This window comes from Solenopsis invicta, chromosome 7 (assembly GCF_016802725.1).
Source record: "Solenopsis invicta isolate M01_SB chromosome 7, UNIL_Sinv_3.0, whole genome shotgun sequence".
Classification (NCBI taxonomy): domain Eukaryota; kingdom Metazoa; phylum Arthropoda; class Insecta; order Hymenoptera; family Formicidae; genus Solenopsis; species Solenopsis invicta.
The window spans coordinates 12,888,691-12,904,150 of NC_052670.1; the positions used below are offsets into that span (position 1 = coordinate 12,888,691).

Genomic DNA, 15,460 nt, shown 5'->3' on the forward strand with positions numbered 1-15,460 from the left:
ATATATAAAATAATATATTAAAAATTATATAAAAAAACAATTTATATAAAGAAACTTGTAAATGAATGTCATTCTAAACTCATAGAGAAACAAGGCCTTAGGACATAGAAATTTAAAATAATTTTTGTATAACACGAATCATTGGATTTATATTTATTCAATATCAAATATTTTATAACAGCATTTACACTACATTTAAATTTAACTATGCATATATAAGATATCTATAATTTATTTGCAAATAAAAAATCAATACTTGTATAATTATTAAATTATATTATACATATATATTATTTATTACATCCTTGTTGTAAGTAAAATGGATATATAACCACCTGATGTTTTCACTAACTGCAAAACAAATTTCTTTAGTAGTAATTATAATTAGCAACATAATTTTGATAAATAAATAATCGAGTACTTTAAAAAGTGAACAAATAGAAATAAAAAATACAAATTATTAAATCGTTTCAATATGGTTTAAGAGTTTTAATGAGGTGTTATAAGAGCTTTAATATACCACAAAATAGATAATTTTGGTTAAAAAATTAATCTTTTTTACTTATTAGATAAAGTTACACAACTACCAGTTATTAACAAAACTATTCAATCGGAGAATCTGCTGAATCAGTAGTAAAAGAAATAAAAGAAATAAAAGAAATAAACGTTTTCTCAAAATTTGGGTTAAATTATTCAATTTAGGCCAAAATTACCTCATTTTACGACCTCGTACAACCTCTGCAGAATGATTTGACATTTATAAAACTAAATTTTATAACATTTATCAAAATTTTAGTGATATTCAAATGCTTTTAATGCAATTATAATTAATGCATCTTACACTGCAAAATGTAGCCATTGTTAAGGGAAACACTTTTCCAGCAGTAAGATAAATTGGTTTAGCACCTTGTGTTATCAAAAGCAACAAATCTTGTGCAACTTTTGGATCCGCAGAGTACCATTTATTGTTATATGCCGCATAATACATTTCATTGCACTTGAAATTAACAAAATCATTGTTACATATAAACTATTGTATGCATTTCAATAAAACAATAATAATAGTCACTTATTATTATTGAATTAATGTATTTATGTACATTAAATTTAAAATATATGATAACTCATTTATTAATAATGTGTTAATTTATTATAAAATTTGAAAATTCAATATATTAATTACACAGGTACACAAAAAAATAAAAGTGTCATGTCCGAGAGACTACACCTATGTATCCCCATGTATTTTGACGCCCTAAAACCGAATATAATTTCAGAATTGCTCCATCAGGTCAAGATTTTTTTTTCTACCTTGAATAGTGTGTAATTTTAAGGAACGTTTAGCAATTTTTTGAGTATAAAAAGAAATCTTGATCTGATAGAGCAATTCTGAGGTTATATTCGGTTTTAGAGCCTCAAAATACATAGGTGTCGTTTCTCGGACATGATACTTTTGTTTTTTTGTGTGCCTGTGTTATTAATACTACTCATTTTTTAGAAAATACTAGCCAATTTTTATATTTATAAACTTAAAAATACATTAAATTTTTATATTATCTAATTGAATAAAAGTTAACAAATGTTGGACTTACAAGGAAATGGTCGGAACTGTCCCTACTGATTTTAATGAGCTTTGGATATGTTGTTAAACAGTAAAAAATTGACTTATATTTTTTTTTGTTTATATTAAGATTTATGAGTTGAAACACCCCTTCAAAAATAATGTATTTTTTAAAAATTTGATTTTTTCAACAAAATGAATATACCGTTATACAGAGCATAAAAAACTAAAATTTTTGTATGAAACATTTTTTTATATACCTCATAGTTTTAAAGATATTTGCTAAATACGAGAAAATCCATTTTCTTCGAAGAAGTATTTCAACCCCTAAACCTAGAGATAAGCAGAAAATATGTGTCAAATGTTTTTTAATGTTCTACAGCAGCACATACAAAACTCATTAAAAACGGTGAAACAGTTTTGTTCGTTCCCTTATAGTATTATTATTAATAAAATTCTTTCTGAGTTTTGTACAATAATAATATAAAATTTTGAATAATAATATATAATTAGTAAAGCTTTGTACATAATAAATAGATGAAAACTTACTTGAGCTATCAAAAATTCCCCAAGAGCACAATATAAGCACATATGTCCAAGCAAATTAAAAATAATGAATATAAAACATATTAAATAAATAAGCGATATATCGTTTCCATTGCCAAATAGCTAATTAATTAAAAAAAATACATACAACTTTTTATTAATATTAAAGTTCTTAATAAAATTATATGGATATTGTAACTTTTTAATCTGACAACATATTAACAATTAACTTTATTAATACTTTAATTTATTAAAACTTTATTAATATCAAATATTTTCTTATTCTAAATTTTTAAATACTTACGCTAATTATCCAGAAGCCATAAAAGGCGAACAGTATCGCAAAGTATATAAATAAGGCTAGTAGTATTGTGTTATACGTATCTTCAATAACGGCAATAGCTCTACAAAATATATTCTATATTAGACACATTTAATTAATATATTTCATTCAAATTATTCATATGTAGTAAAATTATAGCACTTCGAATTGAAAAATTGACGAAATGCAAATGTATCTAACTATTCAAAACACAGTTTCTAGAGGAATTAATTATAGAATGACGTTTCTGGAAGCATGTCAGAGCTTTATAATCTTATCTTTCAAACATTTGTTAAGTTTTTTCCCTCATAATAATTTTTATCTAAACCCAGATATCTATATGAAATTATCTTATCTTCAATAATTTTAAATACGAATTTGAAACAATATACAGGCAACAATAATGTGCATACGTATTGTCAGTTTAACATCAAAATAATAGCATCAAATTATCTCAGAAATTATACAGCATTGTGTGACCTTATAAATTATTATAGCAGCATAACGGTAATAGCACAAATTTTGATGATGACAATTTCAAAGCTATCGACAATGTTGTTAGCAAGTTGCTGTCCATGGATGTTATATCGTGCAAGTACTAATTTCCAAATAATTGCGGACTCAATTGTTGCAAATATAACAGCAATACATGATAAGATTGCGAACAACATGCCAGTATAACAATGTAAAGGTTGCTATCTGAGAATGCATTAAATATTTCCAATTATAATAACTTAATAAAAAATAAAATCACAATTTAATTTTTACAATTAAATTTTAAAATTGTCTTTTTAAAGTGGAAACTTAAAACTTTCATTAAAAGTAAACTTATAAAAAAAAAATTTTTTTTGACGTGCATATCGAAACTAAATTCCTTTCTATGTTTTAGAAATGCTGCTTTTCATTTCGATAAGAAATGTAGATAAGAATTATTGTTGAGAAAAAGCTTAATATTATTTGAAAGAAGAGATAAGCCTTAAAATTTTTCCAAAAACGTTGCACTACAATTATTTTTCAAAAAGTTATATATATTTGAATGTCATTAATTTTTCGATTGATTCGAAACGATTCATTTTTTACGTGTAGTGTAAATTAATAGAAATCTCAAACCTAAGTAAACGGACATGATCTATTACGCAGGTTTTCAGCATGTGAGATTTGATGCATTTATCAAAACATATTAAACGATTCTTCAGAATGTTTAGTTGACCGCATATATGGAAAATTAGTAGTCCGAGGAAATTGTCGATGCTAGTATAAGACATAATGCCGACACAAATAAAAATAGCTTGACAAATAAATGTTAGTTCGTAATGAGGTGATTTAGATACGTCGTAAATATAATAAGTTTGTAGAATCATTGGTTTGTCAGGATCAGTAATATTGGAAGCGAATCTCATTGACACTCCAAAGATCGAAGGAACGACGATGAAAAAGCATGCTGTTCCTATTATGCAGTACGCGCAAGTAACTATTATGCGTGCAGTCTGAGCCCTTTTAATCATTATGTTTCTTTCTTGCGCACTTTTGGATTTTGTCCAATCCTCCGCCATCATATTTATAATCGGTATGATAGCTTCAAAAATTAGTTATTGAACATTTCAATGTCTGCTTAATACTATACTATATGTTGAATTAAAAGAGTGAATATGTTGAATTTAGCAAAGTAAAAAAAATTTTAAATAAAATAAAAAATGGGGCAATTAGTTAGCTTTAATTAGTAAAAACATCCCAATCAACAATGTCTTTTTGATGCTTTTTAAATATTTATTTTATATTAATCAGTTATTTAAAATATTATTTTACAGAAAGTATTTATTTAACACTTATGTTGCATTAATAATTCATTTACAATAATTTGAATGAACAAACATTTGTTAAACATTAATATTTATTTTACATTAATTTATTAAAATAATGATTTAAAACAACTTAGCAAAAATTTAATAAACATAATTTTATTATTTAAATTGAAAAAATAAACAATATAATTTTGTATATTGATTTCTTCTGATCGTACTATTTTTATTCAGACAAGTAACAAAAAAAATATTCTAAATGCTATTCCGCATATGTAAAAACCAATAAAAATTGTAATTTTCGTTATAAAAAATGTTTCAACTATACATATTTTATAACAGTATCTATTGAACTAATTTGTCAAATATATACACTAACACAAGGTGTTTTTGAATCATTATTATATGTTGTTTCCTCTACGATTGTACAGGTCAAGCAATGTTGAGATAGTTCTAATTTGAATGGAAACCGTTTGGGAATTACTAAAAAAATTTGAGAAAACAACCTCCAAAAAAATTCCAAAATTCTGTTTAATTATAATACTTTGATTTTAATATATATATTTTGAAATATAATAATAATTAATAAAATTTAACAATATAATTATTTATTAAAATGTCAAAAAATATTTAGGATTATAAAACACATTATTTTCAAATGTTAAAGTAAATGTTTACCAAACGTTAGAAAATATTCTTTCAAAAGTTAAAATAAACATTTCTTTAACAAAAAAAATGAGAACTTAACTCATTTCATTTAACTTTTTTAAAAATGTTTTTAAATTGGTATTTAAAGAAATACTTTTAAAAACATTGTTAATTGAGATATAATAAAAATGAAGTAATAAAAGTAAATTTTGTATTCTAAAACTGTTATTGTACAGTAATAATAATTTAAATAAATCTTTCGTGTAATTTATATAAGATTATTTTGTTCCACTTAATAAATGTATTCTTTATCACGTAATACAGCTTAAAAACCAAGTTTTTATTTATAATTACCTTCCTTCTTCCACCAAAAAATAATAATTCTTAACATGCAACTTATTGCTGGTAAAGTAAAATTTAAATTATCTATCATTAGTATGATATCTCCAAAAATTCTTATCAGTGAGTGTATAGAAGGAATCAAAACGCAAAGCATGAGTCCCAAACAAGCGACAAGCACGCGAAAATTGCACATCAACTTCTCTCGAGAATTTCGTGCAATCTTAGGCCAAAGTCCAAGAAAATTTAACGTGATACAATTTAGTTTCACTGCCCATTCGAAGTCTACCTGTTGAAATCTGAATAAGTCGGAGCTCGTATGAGGTATCGTATTATACAATTATTAATATAAATTAATCACAATTAGTGCAAAGCAAATAAAATGTCACAGCATGCGCAATAGATTTTACAAATATTTAAAAGTAATAATTTACTAAGTATTCATTTTTTTTCTTACTTTGTAAAAGAAATAGTTTACACTTTATTAATCATGCAAGTTTAAAAATTATTTAGAAAATACTAATTTCTGATTTCAAGTTGTTTTAAGTTAGAGCCGGTCAATGTACATTCATAATAAAATTTAATATCTTATTAAGAAATACAGGTATAAAAGATAACTGAAAATTTCTAATAACATATAAAAGAAAACATTATTTTTATAAGTGCTGCTGTTATTCGTATACATATTGCACTGTTTGTATTCAGTACTTAAGTTTCTTTTCATAGTATTGTTACAAATATCAAAGCGTATATTAAGCACCTTGATACCCATCATGTTTTGAACTTTCCATGTTGAATGTTGTATAGAGACTGACGTCTGTTCCTTTCTCATGAATCGACATTACCTCGCATTCAGTAAAAAGCATTTATCGCGCATGCTTTCTATAATATTTTTTGAAAGAGACAAAGAAACAACCTGTAACAAAGTATATTAAATATTCTGCACCCTCTTTTCAAGTTTCCGTTATTTCAGTACTACGTCGCACAAAACATTTGCGAACAAAAAGTTCATAACACGTGAATGTTAGCAAAAGAAGGGCACGTGTATAGACCATTTTTTTCCCATGCTTTTAGCAATCAATAGCTTATAACCATAGATAATAAAAGGCTATATACCATACCAATAAAATATATCCGTTGATAGCAATTCCTTCAACAATCTGTGTACATTTTTCCTCATTATATCTTTCTTTCTATTGTCCGGTATTCTATCTAATTTTCTGTCATTCTTATTGGATAATAAATTAAATATTTAAAGAAGCTTCAAAATATAGCAAGATAATTTGGAAAAAAAATACATTTATATAGATTTTTACATTAAAGATAAGTACTTTTAAATCAGTCGTCTTGCATTATTTGTTCTACAGATATAAATTAATTGTAATATTCTCGCAATAAATAATTTCATGCTCATTTAATTCTGTTTCACGATAACAGTTTTAAAAGTAAGAATTATTAACAAAGAAAAAGTAATACAAAGATTGTTTATTACAACTATCATGTCACAATGTTATACAAGATTTAATTAATATAAAAAATGCGTAGTAATATTTAAAAAAAAATTTATTTACATATTACATTAGCATTAATATACGTAAAAGTAAAGAATTAGTTTAACAACTTTGATTAATAATAATAACTTAGATTATTTATAATTAAAAAATTACTACATCATTGACATTTCGACATATGTATTGGCATATTCAAATTTTGACCTGTAAAAAGCTATTAAGACACTGTAAAGTAGTGACATTCTACATATATGTTTCATCAAAGTAAAATAAATAAAACAATTAATTTATATAAGAAAAATAAATGATTTTATTTAGTAAAATACATATAAACCCGCATTGTGACAGATATCCTTATCTGGAATAGAATTGCATAAAATATGAAAAATTATCATAAAAACTAAACATTCTAAACAATCCTTGTTTGACATTTTTTTTATAAAGTAAATTTCTTTCAAAACATTTTAAAATGTTATTTAAAAGTGATTATTCCATATTTCATAATATTATATCAGTATATCATAAAATAAAATTAATTAGCCTAACTTTTAGTTCCTGAAGGAACAGGTAGATTTTATGATGCACTGAAGTTTGAATTAGATTCTATATTTTACCTCTATTTAATATAATTTTCATAAAATTCTATGTAAATAATACAATAAGATTTATTTATTTGCAAATAACATATTAATATTGACATAGTTTTTAAGCCAATGTATTTTATCAAAAATTGCACAATATCATACAAATATTTATAATTTTTCTCATTTTTTTCTATCAACTTCTCGTTGTGTGCAAAACAGATATATAACCAACGGATGTTTTTACTAACTGAAAAACATATTTCTTAATGGTTATATGAATAACAGTATCAGCGTGGTACACAATATTGAAATTTAAAATTGTACATATATAAACTAAAATAAAGGATTCGAATTTCACATATTAAAATAATACATGTAATATGATACAATAAATTTTAATAAAAATTTTAGTGACATGAATATTTTAATTTAATAGTTTATACCCAAACATAAAAATATCTTACACTGCAAAATGTGGCCATTGTAACAGGGGACACTTTTCCAACGGTGAGATAGATTGGTTTAGAACCTCTTATCATTAAAAACAACAAATCTTCAACAGTCTTCGAGTTTAGGGTATACCATTTATTACTATATGCTGCATAATATATTTTATTGCACTTGAAAATAACAAAAGCATTTTTAAGTACAAATTATTGTATATCATTCCACATCAAAATAAAAATTAGTTACTACCATACGGTAGTCTATACAATTTATTGTGTAACATTCAATTAATATAACCTTGTAATAAAGATATATACAACTAACCTGAGCCATCAAAATTTCACCAAGAACGCAATATATGCACATGTGTCCAAATATATTAAAAACAGTAGAAACAAAATATAATAAGTGAGCAAACGACATATCATTCCCTTCGTCGAATAACTAATTCATTTATGGAACAAATAGTTATTTTTATTAATATTCAAATTCGAAATTGTATAATATGGCATATAAATCTTGTAATCTTTATTAGAATCTAAAAATAAAGTATTTAACCCGTACAACACGTAATATTGCAATATAACAATATTGCTGTATTATAATATCGCTGTAATATTACTGCGATATTGTAACATTGTCGCAATATTACGTGCTGTGCGGGAAGGTACAAAGTTGATTCAGATCAATTTCTACAAACCAGTTTTTATACAAACATTTAGATGCTTACACTAATCATCCGAAATCCATAGAAAGCGAAAAGTATCGCAAAATATATAAATAAGGAAAGAAGTATTACATTATATGTATCTTCAATGACATCAATAGCTCTGTAAAAATTATTTCATATATTAGATATTCCGTATCTATATTTACATTTTCATATTTTTTTACAAATAACAAACCTGAGCAAACGAACATGTTTTGCTATGCAATACTTTAGCATTTCATGACAATTCATATATTTATCCAAATGTTGCAAACGATTCTTGAGAATGTCTAATTGACCGCAGATATGAAAAACTAGGAGACTGAGAAAATTGTCTATTCCAGTGTAGGCCATCATAGCAATAGTTACACAGATAACTTGACTAATTAATGTCAGTTCGTATTGCGGCCTTTTTGTTATATCATAAATATAATGTGTTTGTAAAGGCATTGGTTTTCCTGGATCAGTAATATTAGGAGTTAATCTCATTGTTATTCCAAAAGCGGGCAGAATTGCGACAAAAAAGCACCCTGTTCCCATTATACAATAAGAACAAATAATAATTATACGTGCACTCCGCGCTCTTCGGATCATTAAACTTCTTTCCTGATCACTTTTTAACTTTATCCAATCCTTCGTTATCATGTGCATAATTGGTATGATGGCTTAAAAAATAAACAACTTGATGAACATTTTAAAGCGTTGATGAATTAGAATATGTTAAATTTAATTCTAAATAATAAAGAGTATACAAAAGAAACAAATTGAAACAACATCATTGTTTTCGTATTTTTTCAAGAAAAACATTTATAATTTTAAAGAAAAATTATTAATTCAGTAATTTATAAAGTAATTTTATTATACATAAATATCATATAAGTTCTGTCATTAATATAAAGTAAACATGTTATCCATGCAAAAATATATGTGTATATTCATACAATTATATGTAAGTTTAATGTTTCGTTAATTTTCCATGAAAACTTTTACATTCACAATAATTAGTGAAATTATGTTTTATCAATAAGATTTTATATAGAAAAACTATAATTTTAAATCAAGTCATAAGTTATTTATCAGCATATTAAAATGTTTATATATATATATATATATATATATATATATATATATATATATATATACACACACGTATACACAAACACACACTTATACAAAATGTATTTATATATAAATTCTATTTGCATAAGTGAATATATATATTTAACGTTATTAATATTAATCTAAATTTAAAAATTCAATTTATGTATGTGTTATTTGATATATTTTAATTATAACAGTGTTTTTTTTATCAAAAATATTGTCTACCTTCTTTTTTCCACCAAAGAATCATGATTCTAATCAAGCAGCTTATAACTGGCAAAGTAAATTGTAAATTATCTAACATTAGCAAACTGTTTCCAAAAACTTTAATCAGGGAATGTATCGAGGGAATAAGAAGGCTGATTAATCCCATCAAAACTACCAGCACGCGAAAATTGCACATTAACTTCTGTCGAGGATTTTGTGAGATGTTAGGCCAAAGTCCAAGAAAATTTAAAGTAAAACGGTTTAGTTTTACCGCCCATTCGAAATCTACCTGCAGAAATCTTGATAAGTTTCAACTCATAATAAAAAGATTTACAATATACGTAATTCTAAATATACACTAGTATATTCATAATTAGACCAAACAAACTGCCAGAAAGAGTTTAAAATAATATATTTTCAAACACTATTTATGGTTAATTATACAAATTGATTTGTGTCAACTGGGAAGAAACACAATTCAGTATAAAAAACGGTAAAAATTTTGTAATAATGAGAAAATAACTCCAATTGTTATTAATAATGATACCATTGATTGCACATAAAATACTTTCCTAAAATTGTTATCATTTTTAATTTATAATGATGAAAACTATAAGCACCTCGGTGTCCATCATATTTCGAACTTTCCATGATCAATGTTATCTAGAGACTGACGTCTGTTCCTTCTTCAGGAGTCGATGTTACCTACTATTCAGCAAAACGCATTTCTTGCACATACTCACAATATCACAGCTTAAAAGCATCGAATGATCAACTTACACCAAAGTATATTAAATATTCTGCTTCTTCTCTCATTTCAAATTTCCATTAAGTATTCAGCATTATCGTTGCGCGAATAAAAAACTGCATAACAGATGATACGTTGAGAAAAAAACTTACTTGGATATACCAAGTTTATTCTCACGATTCTATCATTTTCTCTGTTGCTTATAACTGTAGTGAATAATGGGCTATATAAAATTTATAAAGCGTCAGTCATATAGTCTATATAGTCTTTATAGCCTTTATTCTTTAAAATTTGTAAAACTTTGTTTATTTTCATTGAATTCTTCAAGACAATGCAAAACACAAAAATGTATTAGATCAGATTATTAAAATAATTGAAAGTAAATTAATAAACCATTTTCCCAAAAATTTTGTTGAATATTATTTTCTTATTAATACAATAATATAATTTAATTCAATGTAGTTAATCAAGAATATTTAATAAGTTGTACCGGATACACTATGTTATTTCTTAAAGTGCAGAAAATATTCCAACATGAAATCAAAGGTGATTGTACAGTTTCAAAATTCTACTTCCAACTTCCATAAGGATTGTGAATCTGAAAAACATTTCCAGGCAGGTATACAATAGCAATCGGAAAAATAAATAAAACAATATCAATTAATATAAGAAAAGATAGGTAGTTTTATTTGAGTAATTGGAAGTAACTTCAATATTTCAGAAAAACCTAGAAAAACTGCGTTGAACATAAAAAGTTATCATAAAAATAACTTTATTGACAAATATTTTAATAAACTAAACAATTTTATAAATATTTTAAATTATTCCTTAAAACTGATTATCCTTTATGTACATAATATGTTATATAAAACCAAGTTTAGTTTAAATGACTGAAATAGTCTAAAAATCATAAAAAACAAAGATGTCTCTAAAGTATGATATTCTTTTTAAACATAATATTTAAAAAAAAATTATTACTCCAATTAATTCTATGATAAAAATGACAGAGATTAAAATATATATAATTTATAATCAATACATACAGACCAACAAAGTGTATAACACATTAAAATCAAGAGATAACTATGTCGGTCAGAGGGGGGAACTAGAAAATGTAGATAAAATCGTATAACAAAATATAAACACAATTTTTCTTACATTGTTCTCTATTTAAACAAAAAAACAGCATAAATTATTAAAACTTTCTAACCATTTTCCAACTATCCTAGCAAGGTAAACTAAAAAGTAATAATTGAAAGAACATGACAAAACTACACATAAAAAGCACGTTGCAAAAATCAATTTTGCAACTATTATAAACAAATTATAAAAACTGATTATAAAAAAAATTAATTACACCAAATTATACATTAAGATATATTTATTTTTTAATGATATTTAAATATTGATTTAAATATTGATTCAGACTATCTTATTATATAAAAATCTTATTAAATAAAAAATAAACATTATTCAATAAATAACATTAACAAAGATTTTCTTCATTTTTTGGTCTTCATTATTTTTTTGTTGTATGCAAAACGGATAAGTAACCAACGGACGTTTTTACTAACTGAAAAACAAAATTTTTAATAATAATTTAATTACTAATATAAGCTTAATTGGTAAATATAATGATTGTGAGGTTTAATATTTGCATACATATATAAAATAAAAGATATAACATTTATATATTAACATATAACACAGATTCTATAACAACTTTTAAATTTAAGTGATATTTTAATGTAACAGTCATATATAACATTGAAATATCTTACACTGCAAAATGTAGCCATTGTAACAGGAGATGCTTTTCCAACAGTAAGATAGATTGATTTAGAACCTCTTGTCATTAAGAACAGCAAATCTTTTTCAATTTTTGGATTCATGGTGTACCATTTGTTAGAATATGCTGCATAATATATTTTATTGCACTTGAAAATATTAAAAGTCCTTTTAGATACCAACTGTCGTATACATTGTATAAATTTATAATTTTATACATTGTTCCACAATTAATAAAAGTTAATTACTATATAATCATGTATAGAGTTAATCATGCGATTTAATTAACTCTTTCAATAAAAAAGATATATATGTGTAACTAACCTTGGCCATCAAAATCTCGCCTAACACGCAATACAGGCACATATGCACAAATAAATTAAAAATTGTCAATACGAAAAATAGTAAGCGAGTGAATGGTAAATCAGTTTCTCCGTCGAATAGCTAATTAATTTATAGAGTGTATATAAACATGCTATTTTTCATAATTAAAATTGTTTTAGATGATTATAGTAAAATGTACCTCGTAAATATAGTTTAGATATTATACATTAGTACATTTAGATATTATACATTTAGATATTATACACTAGTTTTAGTGATAAAAATTAATAAACAGATTCAAATATTTAAGAGTTTGGACACTTACACTAGTTATTTGAAACGCGTAAAAAGCGAATAGTACCGCAAAATATATAAACAAAGAAAGAAGCATTACATTATACGTATCTTCAATAATTACAATGGATCTATAAAAGACATTTCGTGTAGTAAATACATTTAGTCGTACATTTCGCGTTGGAATATATTTTATATATGTAGCATACCTAAGCAAACGGATATGTTTAGCTATGCAACGTTTTAATACTTCGTGATAATTTGAGTATTTATCCAAATGTGTTAAATAATTCTCGATAATATCTAACTGTCCGCATACATGAAAAATTAGTAGACTGAGAAAATTGTCTATTCCAATGTAAGACAACATGGCGATAATTATGAAGACAGCTTGACTAATAAATGTCAATTCAAATTGCGGCTTTTTTGTTATATCGTAAAAATAATGGCTCTGTACCGGCATTGGCCTTCCTGGATCAGTAATATTCGAAATCATTCTTACTGACGTTCCAAAAATAGGCAATACAACATTAAAAAAGCACTGTAATGCCATTATAGAGTAGGAACAAGTAATAATTATACGTGCAATTTGCGCCCTTCGTATCATTAACCTTCTCTCTTGATCGCTTGACTTTATCCAATCCTCCGCGATCATATTCATAATAGATACAATAGCTTAAAAGTAAACAATTTTATACATATTTTGTAGCGTTGCTAAATTAAAATATAATAAATTTATTTATAAACGACAAAAAGCACAGAAATAAAGAAATAATGATATTATTATTTAAAGAAAAACAATATTATAATTTTAAGTTATTGAAAACATTTTTCTTCTGTAATCTACAAATTTTATTGTGCATAAATATCGTACTACTAAATCCATTATTTATATAAATATACTGGTAGATATTTTATTCAAATTGTCTGGTAATAATCACATCATCTCGTAAATCATTAGAAAGAGTTAAAAATTGAATAAAGTTTTTTTTTATTTTATCAATAATTAATAAAAAAAATTAATAAAAATCCACAAATTATCATATGTCGATGTGATTTGGGAAGAAAAGATAGCTCGGCGATTGTGGTACGCGACAAAGCACTGGAAGAAACGCTCTGTACATAACAACGTGACGCTCCTGCATAACCATTAATTAGGGATGAGTTAACGAATGCGTACTCTATTTAAGTTATTTTTATTGCAATTCTCATTTGGTTTAACCTTTTATTTATAATAAATTATAATAATTTACTGTTTATTGTTTTACAATTATTATTTAACTGTATTAATCACGTTAATATTACAATAAAATTTACGATTTAAGAAACTTGATAAATATTGAAAAAATAATTTAATTTTACAATAAATGCAAATATTTTATGTGTATAAACAATGTACAAACAATAAATGTAAAATATTTTATAAGAAACCGGGACAAAATTTTTTATATATAATTATAAATAAAATGTGCATAATTATATATATTTTAACATATATAATTACGTATGATAAATATATAGAATTATATATAAGAAATTTTTTCCCGGAAACTTTCTTTATGACAATAAAAAGTTCAATATAAAATGAATTTAGCACGGTTATATTATTATTAGCTACATAAATGGATAAAAAATTAACAAAAATTATACATGATACCTTTTTAAAGTAGTGTTAACACATACAAAACAAAGTGTCACTTATTAAATTTTTACCCATAAGAATTATCATATTTCTCATTTATTTCACATTTTTGTAACTAAATGCGGCTTCTAATAAGTAAAAGTATAAAATATTGATAAAGTATGACTTAAGCGGTACGTATTCAGCATAACTCTTCCCTATATTGTGACTAAAAATAATGTTTACCTTCTTTCTTCCACCAAAAAATTATGACTTTAATGAAGCTACATAAGATGGGTAAAGTAATTTGTAAATTATCTATCATAAGCGCAAGGTCTCCAAAAATTATTATTAAAGAATTTATAGAAGGAATTAAAAGACAGAATAGTATCCCCAGACAAATCACCAATACTTGAAAATTGCACACTAATTTCTTCCAAGGATTTTGTATGTTCTTGGGCCAAAGTCCAAGCAAATCTAAAATGAAACGATGTAGTTTCACCTCCCACTCGAAACCTACCTATAGAAAGCTTGATAAGAGTTAAAAGAATTGCATATATACGAACATATAAAGTCTAAACATAGTAATAATTAGACAAAATATATAAAAAATTACTAAAAGGAAAATGCATGAAGTATTTTTAAATAAAATATTTATGAACACTTTACTTTGAATTAATCTCATTCGACGCAAATCGTTGTTATATTATGTCTCTATTATATCTATATTAAAATTTCGCAGTTAGCAATATATGTAATACAACACATGTGTTATATTATATTGTTAACTGCAAAATTTTTATATAGATATAATATATATATATACATATAATATATATATATATAGATATAATATATATATATACATATAATATATGGAGATATAATATACCGATGATTTGTATCGTTTA

At 24.6% G+C, this 15,460-nt stretch overlaps 2 protein-coding genes across 3 annotated transcripts; both read right to left on the bottom strand.

Annotated features, from left to right (window-relative positions):
* Window positions 1-217: 217 nt before the first annotated feature.
* On the bottom strand, window positions 218-10,849 carry LOC105193956. The gene is made up of 14 exons (XM_039451988.1): window positions 10,395-10,849; window positions 9,793-10,059; window positions 8,663-9,131; window positions 8,488-8,587; window positions 8,082-8,201; window positions 7,775-7,930; window positions 7,509-7,557; window positions 5,976-6,038; window positions 5,231-5,500; window positions 3,540-4,005; window positions 2,412-2,511; window positions 2,111-2,230; window positions 842-997; window positions 218-351 (listed from the first exon to the last, which is right to left on the bottom strand). The coding sequence occupies exons 1-14, from the start codon at window positions 10,423-10,425 to the stop codon at window positions 298-300; spliced, it is 2,421 nt and encodes an 806-aa protein (XP_039307922.1). The 5' UTR covers window positions 10,426-10,849; the 3' UTR covers window positions 218-297.
* A 1,080-nt stretch (window positions 10,850-11,929) lies between these two features.
* On the bottom strand, window positions 11,930-15,356 carry LOC105193955 (odorant receptor 67c-like). 2 transcript variants are annotated; one of them, XM_039451814.1, is made up of 6 exons: window positions 14,796-15,356; window positions 13,138-13,603; window positions 12,960-13,059; window positions 12,635-12,754; window positions 12,304-12,459; window positions 11,930-12,095 (listed from the first exon to the last, which is right to left on the bottom strand). In XM_039451814.1, the coding sequence occupies exons 1-6, from the start codon at window positions 14,872-14,874 to the stop codon at window positions 12,042-12,044; spliced, it is 975 nt and encodes a 324-aa protein (XP_039307748.1). In that variant the 5' UTR covers window positions 14,875-15,356; the 3' UTR covers window positions 11,930-12,041. The 2 variants fall into 2 exon arrangements, with proteins under 2 accessions (XP_039307748.1, XP_039307747.1); XM_039451813.1 differs by having other exon boundaries at window positions 12,960-13,603.
* Between the last annotated feature and the right edge of the window lie 104 nt (window positions 15,357-15,460).